At 42.5% G+C, this 10186-nt stretch overlaps 1 protein-coding gene across 1 annotated transcript; it reads right to left on the bottom strand.

Moving 5' to 3' along the window:
* Nucleotides 1–1593: 1593 nt before the first annotated feature.
* On the bottom strand, nucleotides 1594–3295 carry LOC140383481 (E3 ubiquitin/ISG15 ligase TRIM25-like). The gene has a single exon (XM_072465941.1). It carries the CDS (start codon nucleotides 3244–3246, stop codon nucleotides 1609–1611), a length of 1638 nt encoding a protein of 545 aa, XP_072322042.1. The 5' UTR covers nucleotides 3247–3295; the 3' UTR covers nucleotides 1594–1608.
* Between the last annotated feature and the right edge of the window lie 6891 nt (nucleotides 3296–10186).

A 10186-nucleotide genomic window follows, 5' to 3' on the forward strand; every position in this document is an offset into this window, starting at 1 on the left:
CAAAATCCGCTCTGTAAATGTTTTTGTGTCCAACTAAATGAAGTGAGACATTTAAAGCTGCTCTGTCCATTTCTTCACATTTAAATGTCCATAAAAGATGCACATTTGTCTGTTTTTACACATAAAATGCCTTATTTCTGTGTGAAAACATGACATGATATAAAGCTCTTCTTTCTTACATTGATGTGAGGAAACGACAGACGTTTCACATTGTTCTCTTTATATTGAAGCTGTTTCCTGTTCACCTGCAGCGTCTGCTCTTAAACTCTACAGACGTGTTCTGAAACGCCTGGGATTCTTGGATTAGTTCAGTTTCACAATTGTGTGTTTGATCTTTTATTTGGAACATGATTTATCACAAGTATCAAGTCAAAACCAAAGAAGACGACAACATTCTGATTCAGACATTTGGAACTAAAGACAACCAATCACATTATTACTTCAAAATAAAACCAATCACATCATTACTTCATAATAAAACCAATCACACCATAATACTTCATAATAAAACCAATCACATCATTACTTCAAAATAAAACCAATCACATCATGACTTCAAAATAAAACCAATAACATCATTACTTCAAAATAAAACCAATCACATCATTACTTCAAAATAAAACCAAAATAAAACCAATAACATCATGACTTCAAAATAAAACCAATAACATCATTACTTCAAAATAAAACCAATAACTTCATTACTTCAAAATAAAACCAATAACTTCATTACTTCAAAATAAAACCAATAACTTCATTACTTCAAAATAAAACCAATAACATCATTACTTCAAAATAAAACAAATCAAATCATTACTTCAAACTAAAACAAATCACATCATTACTTCAAAATAAAAGCAATAACTTCATTACTTCAAAATAAAAGCAATAACTTCATTACTTCAAAATAAAACCAATAACTTCATTACTTCAAAATAAAACCAATAACTTTATTACTTCAAAATAAAAATCAATAACTTCATTACTTCAAAATAAAACCAATAACTTCATTACTTCAAAATAAAACCAATATCTTCATTACTTCAAAATAAAACCAATAACTTCTTTACTTCAAAATAAAACCAATCGCATCATTACTTCAAAATAAAACCAATAACTTCACTACTTCAAAATAAAACCAATAACATCATTACTTCAAAATAAAACAAATCACATCATTACTTCAAAATAAAACAAATCACATCATTACTTCAAAATAAAACCAATAAAATCATTACTTCAAAATAAAACAAATCACATCATGACTTCATAATAAATTATTTAGCCCCTCCCCCTTTCCTCATTGTTCACTAAATCATATTTTACAGATGTATTGAAGTGAAGCTACATTTCTACATATTATTATTTCAAACTTGATTTTGATTCTACTTCAATCAAAAGTATTTTTTTTTTAAATATTATTCAGGAAAGTTTTATTTTTATTATATTTTTACTTCAGTATCAAATCTTCAAATTAATAGCGACTTTCAATAGTCATTTTAGAATCGATAAGTTTGTACAAACCTCATAAAGAGTCGTAAACTTTTAACTCATTAGTTTAAACATAAAAGGAATTAATTTGATCCTAAACTGAGGAGAACAAAGCAGTTATTTGAGTTTAAGGAAATGTGCAGTGTCTCCAGTATTATTCCAGTAAAACCTGACTCCAGCGTAAAGAGATTGAGTGAAAGTGGCCTGGACTCTGTGGATGAGACTCATTGTATTTTTAGAGACGCTGTAAAACTCCAAAACCCCTGCACTGTGGTCCAGGTAAACCCCGATTCTGGACGAGACCGGACCTGAGACCTGGGACTGGACTGAGTTAAACACAAATGAAGGATCGATTTTTTGACAGTCTAAGACCCAGGATTTATCATTGAATCCAAATAAACATTCATTAGAGTTTCCTTTTTTCTGAATATCTCTGTATGAAACTGCTATAGAAACACACGGCCCGCTCCACTCCACATCCCAGTAACATCGGCCCCTCAGACTCTCTCTGCTCAGGACCTGAGGCCAGTAACTGAATCTGTCTGAATGATCAGGATAACTCTGGTCTTCTCTCATAACTGTTGCTCTTCTGTTTCCATCAGACAGAGACAGTTTGGTCTGAGCTGTGTTTAGGTCCAGAGTGATTTCTGTATAATATTGTAAGAAGTCCTCTCTGGAGCTGGGTTCAGCTGGTGACAGTAAAACCTGGACTGGACTCAGAGTGAGCTGGAGTTTGTCCCTGAGCGCTGACACAGCTCTGGTCACGTCCTCAAAGTAGCTCCGGGGCCCTGTCTGAATCCTGGCTGGCTCTGTGCTCTGTGTGTCTGTGGACAGTGAAGCGTAGAGCTGTAGAAACTGGTTATGATCCGGAGTGAGGGACAGTGTGTCCAGCTCAGAGATGCTCCTCTTCAGCTCAGTCACGTCCTGCTGCAGTTGGTCCTGGAGCTCTTGGACTCGGCTCAGTTGGGTCTGCTCCTGGGAGAGGATCTGCTGCTCCACTTCAGAGCCTCTTTTCTCCAGGAGAAGGACCATCTCTCTGAAGCTGTCCCTGCTGCGCTGCACTGCTGTCTGGGCAGAGCGTCTGATGTCCTGGGCCTCCTGTTTGAGCCTCTTCAGGTCTGTGTCTTTGTCCTGGAGGCTCTGGAGCAGCAGGGCCCTCCTGGCCGGCAGCTCTGCCTGTTTCTGGGCCCTCTCTGAGGCAGAGGACACTATGTCGTGGCCCTTGTGCTGGTCCACAGAGCAGAGGTAACAGATGTTCTGCTGGTAGCTGCGGCAGAATAAATCTATTGCTTTTTGGTGTTGTGAGCAGATGTTTCCCTGGAGCTTGTGGGACGGCGCCACCAGCTGGTGCTTCTGTAACGCTGCAGCATCATAATGAGGCTGGAGGTGGCTCTCACAGTATGAAGCCACACACTGCAGACAGGACTGGACAGCTCTCATCTTCCTCCCAGTGCACACATCACAGGACACATCCTGAGGTCCGGCATAGCAGCGGTCAGCAGGGGGCGCTGTGAGCCCAGTCTTCTTCAGCTGTTCTACTACATCAGTTAACACTGTGTTTTTGACCAGGACAGGTCTGGAGCTGAAGCTCTCTCTACATACAGGACAGCTGTACCTGAGGCTCTGTTGGTCCCAGTGGTCTTTAATACAGTCCATGCAGAAGCTGTGTCCACAGGGCGTGGTCACTGGATCCTTCAGTAAATCCAAACAGATGGGACAGGACACAGAGTCCTGCTGAACTCCTCTGTGAGCCATGTCTCTGAGTGTGACGTCCTCCTGACCAGAGCAGAATGACAGGACCGTGACAGTCTCCAGGTTTATAACAGACTGTACTTCCTGCTCCTCCTTCATGGGCGTAACCTTCAGGACACGATCAATACTTTAGCTTCAGCTTCATTCCAGTCATTTTAACGAGTTTCTGAAAAACCAGTTGAACCAGAGTCTGAAAAACTCACGTGGATGAACGCACAGCAGAGAATGTCTTTGAGGCGAAGAACTAGCATGCTAATGGCTCTGGTGTTACTTCCTGGTTCATGCCCAATAAAAACAATGTATAATTAGATGCAGACAGCACAGAGTGGTCTCATTTTGACTCTAAGATGTGCTTTTACCAAGGCTTAGCTCGCTTTACTTTAGGCCTATTACAAGACAGTTTAATCTATGTCTATGAATTTCAGCTGAAACAAAGTTTTGCAGTGTTTTTTCTGCAGTAAAACAGACGTGAAGCAGGTGAAGGATTTCACAGGTTAATTAATGAAACACTAATGAGGAATTCTCTTTTTAACTACTACAAATCTCTGTCACAAAACATGACTCATGTGTTTATCACAGAAAGGAAAAGAAGTCACTGGATTAAAGTACTTTTGATTTGAAAGGATTCATATCTCTTTTGCAGAATTAAAAGTAATGTATATGTTTTAAAACCTCCCACTCTCTCCCTCTCTCTCCCCCCCTCTCCCTCTCTCTCTCTCTCCCTCCCTCTCTCCTCCCTCTTTCTCTCTCTCCCTCTCCCTCTCTCTCTCCCCCCCTCTCCCTCTCTCTCTCTCCCTCTCCCTCTCTCTGTAAAACGTTCTACTTTTGGTTTATAAAATAAGATAAAATAACCTATATTTCTCCCACTATGGGGAAATTCTAGTGTTGCAACACAGATTAGGTACATAAACATATTAGGCACAAAAATTGCTTTGAGGGCCGCATTTGGCCCCCAGGCCATAGTTTGGACACCTCTGGTTTAGACCATAGAGGCAAGGCAAGTTTATTTGTGTTGCACATTTCATACACAAGGCAGTTCAAAGTGCTTCACAGCAGGAAAAATGCATCAAAATCACAAAGAAATTACAGAAACAGAAATACAATAAAATTAACTAAATTAAAAATTATCAATCCAACTGATTTTCTAAACTAATAAAATCACAAACAAAAGAGAAGAGTGCAAAGAAAAAATCATTTCAGTCATATGCGCAGCTAAACAAAACTGTTTTTAGCTTAGATTTGAACAGAGCTGTTTCACCTTTGATTTGATTGCCCTAACAGTCCTGTTCAGCTGAATGGTCTCTCGTTGCTCCTACTGGCTATGTTCAGCTGCATGGTCTCTCTCTATTCTTCTTACAGTCCCATTTATCTGCATGGTCTCTGTATCCCCTAACAGGATTGTTTAGCTGCATGGTTTCTCTATTCTACTAACTGCCCTGGACAGCTGCATGGTCAACTGTACAGAGTTATTAGGGGAATATTCAATATATTCCCCTCATTTATCTGTAAAACTGCATGGTGTCTCTCCACCAGCTTTTATTACATTCCTGTTTAGCTGCGTGGTTCACCCCTCATCTTTTATAACAGCTCTGGTCAGCTGCATGGTCTCACCTTTTACTACAGCTCTGTTCAGCTGCATGGTCTCACCTTGTACTACAGCTCTGTTTAGCTGCATGGTCTCACCTTGTACTACATCTCTGTTCAGCTGCATGGTCTCACCTTGTACCACATCTCTGTTCAGCTGCATGGTCTCACCTTGTACTACAGCTCTGTTCAGCTGCGTGGTCTCACCTTGTACTACATCACTTTTCAGCTGCGTGGTCTCACCTTATACTACACCTCTGTTCAGCTGCATGGTCTCACCTTGTACTACATCTCTGTTCAGCTGCATGGTCTCACCTTGTACTACAGCTCTGTTCAGCTGCGTGGTCTCACCTTGTACTACAGCTCTGTTCAGCTGCGTGGTCTCACCTTGTACTACAGCTCTGTTCAGCTGCGTGGTCTCACCTTATACTACACCTCTGTTCAGCTGCGTGGTCTCACCTTGTACTACAGCTCTGTTCAGCTGCGTGGTCTCACCTTGTACTACAGCTCTGTTCAGCTGCATGGTCTCACCTTGTACTACAGCTCTGTTCAGCTGCGTGGTCTCACCTTGTACTACAGCTCTGTTCAGCTGCGTGGTCTCACCTTGTACTACAGCTCTGTTCAGCTGCGTGGTCTCACCTTGTACTACAGCTCTGTCCAGCTGCATGGTCTCACCTTGTACTACATCTCTGTTCAGCTGCATGGTCTCACCTTGTACTACAGTTCTGTCCAGCTGCATGGTCTCACTTTGTACAACATCTCTTTTCAGCTGCGTGGTCTCACCTTGTACTACAGCTCTGTTCAGCTGCATGGTCTCACCCTGTACTACAGCTCTGTTCAGCTGCATGGTCTCACCTTGTACTACATATCTGTCCAGCTGCATGGTCTCACCTTGTACTACATCTCTGTTCAGCTGCATGGTCTCACCTTGTACTACAGCTCTGTCCAGCTGCATGGTCTCACCCTGTACTACAGCTCTGTTCAGCTGCATGGTCTCACCTTGTACAACATCTCTTTTCAGCTGCATGGTCTCACCTTGTACTACAGCTCTGTTCAGCTGCATGGTCTCACCTTGTACAACATCTCTTTTCAGCTGCATGGTCTCACCTTGTACTACAGCTCTGTCCAGCTGCATGGTCTCACCCTGTACTACAGCTCTGTCCAGCTGCATGGTCTCACCCTGTACTACAGCTCTGTTCAGCTGCATGATCTCACCCTGTACTACAGCAGATCGTGTCTTGTTAAGTTGACGTGTCCAGACTCTTTAAAGGTCAGTTCACGACCTCCATCGACTCGTTCTCTCGTCTCGCTCTAATTGATCTTCTGTTCGGTGATTGTTAAATGAACGTGTCGCATGTTTGAGCGGGTCTGAGCGGGTTTGAGCAAGTCTGAGCGGGTTTGAGCGGATTTGGCCCCTGCACCGCTCTGCTGCTGCGTCTTACATATTCATCAACATAATTAGCTGAAGTGAATGTTCAGCGCTGGAGACAGAAGGGTCAGGCTTTTCCACATATTTATCAGAGAGAAAGAAGCTTCTGTCGCTAAGTCGCTCCTGCAAAAACTAATACTGCACTTGACAAATACTGCACTTTACTAAATTGAATTAGGCTGAAGTTATGGCTAAACTTTTCATCCTTTAGATTGGGACGTTGTGTATTCAGAGCATGAGCTGTTTACATTTTTAGAGTTTAGAATGATTTTAATGCCGATAAATGACTTGTGACATTAGGTGAGTTTTGGCCCAGTGTTTGCTGGGTAATTTCCTAGTGTGATGTCATCAATTACAATCAGGAAATTAAATTATAAACCTGAAAAATGTGTTTTTGAGTAGAAGTTTAGAGCAAAAATTGAAAATATATTTATCTCAACTGCATTTTAGTTCAATGAGTCGTCCGACCTGTAGAGGGCGCTTTCAGTAGTTTACACAAAAACACATTTTTTACTACTACTACTACTACTACTACTGCTACACTGTTAGCCCTGAACACGTGTACACTGTCATATTCATGTGCAATACTTTGGATATATATATTTAAGAATATAAGAGCTTTTCTATTAAGAGTGTTTTTTAAAGCTTTTTATAAGTTATCTGTTCTTTGTTGTTTACTTCCGTACTTACTTTGTGTTGCAACACTGGACTTTCCCCATCGTGGGACAGTCCTGGTTTTGCCCTGCTTTAGTCCTAGTTTAGTCCTGGTTTAGTCCTGGTTTAGACCTGGTTTAGTCCTGGTTTGGACCTGGTTCTGTCCTGGTTTAGTCCTGGTTTAGTCCTGGTTTAGATCTGGTTCTGTCCTGGTTTAGACCTGGTTTAGTCCTGGTTTAGTCCTGGTTTAGACCTGGTTCTGTCCTGGTTTAGACCTGGTTTAGTCCTGGTTTAGTCCTGGTTTAGACCTGGTTTAGACATGGTTTAGTCCTGGTTTAATCCTGGTTTAGTCCTAGTTTAGTCCTGGTTTAGTCCTGGTATAGACCTGGTTTAGTCCTGGTTTAGACCTGGTTTAGACATGGTTTAGTCCTGGTTTAATCCTGGTTTAGTCCTAGTTTAGTCCTGGTTTAGTCCTGGTATAGACCTGGTTTAGTCCTGGTTTAGTCCTGGTTTAGTCCTGGTTTAGACCTGGTTTAGTCCTGGTTTAGTCCTGGATTAGTCCTGGTTTAGTCCTAGTTTAGTCCTGGTTTAGTCCTGGTATAGACCTGGTTTAGTCCTGGTTTAGACCTGGTTTAGATCTGGTTCAACCCTGGTTTAGTCCTGGTTTAGACCTGGTTTAGTCCTGGTTTAGTCCTGGATTAGTCCTGGTTTAGTCCTAGTTTAGTCCTGGTTTAGTCCTGGTATAGACCTGGTTTAGTCCTGGTTTAGACCTGGTTTAGACCTGGTTCTGTCCTGGTTTAGTCCTGGTTTAGATCTGGTTTAACCCTGGTTTAGTCCTGCTTTAGTCCTGGTTTAGACCTGGTTCTGTCCTGGTTTAGACCTGGTTTAGTCCTGGTTTAGTCCTGGTTTAGACCTGGTTTAGTCCTGGTTTAGTCCTGGATTAGTCCTGGTTTAGTCCTAGTTTAGTCCTGGTTTAGTCCTGGTATAGACCTGGTTTAGTCCTGGTTTAGACCTGGTTTAGTCCTGGTTTAGACCTGGTTCAGTCCTGGTTTAGACCTGGTTTAGACCTGGTTTAGTCCTGGATTAGACCTGGTTTAGGTCTGGTTTAGACCTGGTTCTGTCCTGGTTTAGTCCTGGTTTAGATCTGGTTTAACCCTGGTTTAGTCCTGCTTTAGTCCTGGTTTAGACCTGGTTCTGTCCTGGTTTAGACCTGGTTTAATCCTGGTTTAGTCCTAGTTTAGTCCTGGTTTAGTCCTGGTATAGACCTGGTTTAGTCCTGGTTTGGACCTGGTTTAGATCTGGTTTAACCCTGGTTTAGTCCTGGTTTAGACCTGGTTTAGTCCTGGTTTAGTCCTGGATTAGTCCTGGTTTAGTCCTAGTTTAGTCCTGGTTTAGTCCTGGTATAGACCTGGTTTAGTCCTGGTTTAGACCTGGTTTAGATCTGGTTCAACCCTGGTTTAGTCCTGGTTTAGACCTGGTTTAGTCCTGGTTTAGTCCTGGATTAGTCCTGGTTTAGTCCTAGTTTAGTCCTGGTTTAGTCCTGGTATAGACCTGGTTTAGTCCTGGTTTAGACCTGGTTTAGTCCTGGTTTAGACCTGGTTCAGTCCTGGTTTAGACCTGGTTTAGACCTGTTTTAGTCCTGGATTAGACCTGGTTTAGGTCTGGTTTAGACCTGGTTCTGTCCTGGTTTAGTCCTGGTTTAGATCTGGTTTAACCCTGGTTTAGTCCTGCTTTAGTCCTGGTTTAGACCTGGTTCTGTCCTGGTTTAGACCTGGTTTAGTCCTGGTTTAGTCCTGGTTTAGACCTGGTTTAGTCCTGGTTTAGTCCTGGATTAGTCCTGGTTTAGTCCTAGTTTAGTCCTGGTTTAGTCCTGGTATAGACCTGGTTTAGTCCTGGTTTAGACCTGGTTTAGTCCTGGTTTAGACCTGGTTCAGTCCTGGTTTAGACCTGGTTTAGACCTGGTTTAGTCCTGGATTAGACCTGGTTTAGGTCTGGTTTAGACCTGGTTCTGTCCTGGTTTAGTCCTGGTTTAGATCTGGTTTAACCCTGGTTTAGTCCTGCTTTAGTCCTGGTTTAGACCTGGTTCTGTCCTGGTTTAGACCTGGTTTGGCCTGGTTTAGTCCTGGTTTAGTCCTAGTTTAGTCCTGGTTTAGTCCTGGTTTAGTCCTGGTTTAGTCCTGGTTTAGTCCTGGATTAGACCTGGTTTAGTCCTAGTTTAGTCCTGGTTTAGACCTGGTTTAGTCCTAGTTTAGTCCTGGTTTAGACCTGGTTTAGTCCTGGTTTAGTCCTGGATTACACCTGGTTTAGTCCTAGTTTAGTCCTGGTTAAGACCTGGTTTAGTCCTGGTTAAGACCTGGTTTAGTCCTGGTTTAGTCCTGGTTTAGTCCTGGTTTAGACCTGGTTCTGTCCTGGTTTAGACCTGGTTTAGTCCTGGTTTAGACCTGGTTTAGTCCTGGTTCAGATCTGGTTTAACCCTGGTTTAGTCCTGGTTTAGACCTGGTTTAGTCCTGGTTTAGACCTGGTTCTGTCCTGGTTTAGACCTGGTTTAGTCCTGGTTTAGACCTGGTTTAGTCCTGGTTTAGGTCTGGTTTAAACCTGGTTTAGCCCTGGTTTAGACCTGGTTTAGTCCTGGTTTACACCTGGTTTAGCCCTGGTTTAGCCCTGGTTTAGACCTGGTTTAGACCTGGTTTAGACCTGGTTTAACCCTGGTTTAGTCCTGGTTTAGACCTGGTTTAAAACTGGTTTAGTCCTGGTTTACACCTGGTTTAGCCCTGGTTTAGTCCTAGTTTAAACCTGGTTTAGACCTGGTTTAGACCTGGTTTAGTCCTGGTTTAGACCTGGTTCTGTCCTGGTTTAGACCTGGTTTAGTCCTGGTTTAGTCCTAGTTTAAACCTGGTTTAGTCCTGGTTTAAACCTGGTTTAGTCCTGGTTTAGACCTGGTTTAGTCCTGGTTTAGACCTGGTTCTGTCCTGGTTTAGACCTGGTTTAGTCCTGGTTTAGACCTGGTTTAGTCCTGGTTTAGACCTGGTTTACACCTGGTTTAGCCCTGGTTTAGACCTGGTTTAGTCCTGGTTTAGACCTGGTTTAGACCTGGTTTAACCCTGGTTTAGTCCTGGTTTAGACCTGGTTTAGTCCTGGTTTAGACCTGGTTTAGTCCTGGTTTAGACCTGGTCTAGCCCTGGTTTAGTCCTAGTTTAAACCTGGTTTAGTCCTGGTTTAAACCTGGTTTAGACCTGGTTTAGACCTGGTTTAGACCTGGTTTAGACTTGGTTTAAA

Source organism: Eucyclogobius newberryi, unplaced genomic scaffold, assembly GCF_026437365.1.
Source record: "Eucyclogobius newberryi isolate DKJ021-1_F unplaced genomic scaffold, fEucNew1.0.hap1 SCAF_507, whole genome shotgun sequence".
Lineage (NCBI taxonomy): Eukaryota > Metazoa > Chordata > Actinopteri > Gobiiformes > Gobiidae > Eucyclogobius > Eucyclogobius newberryi.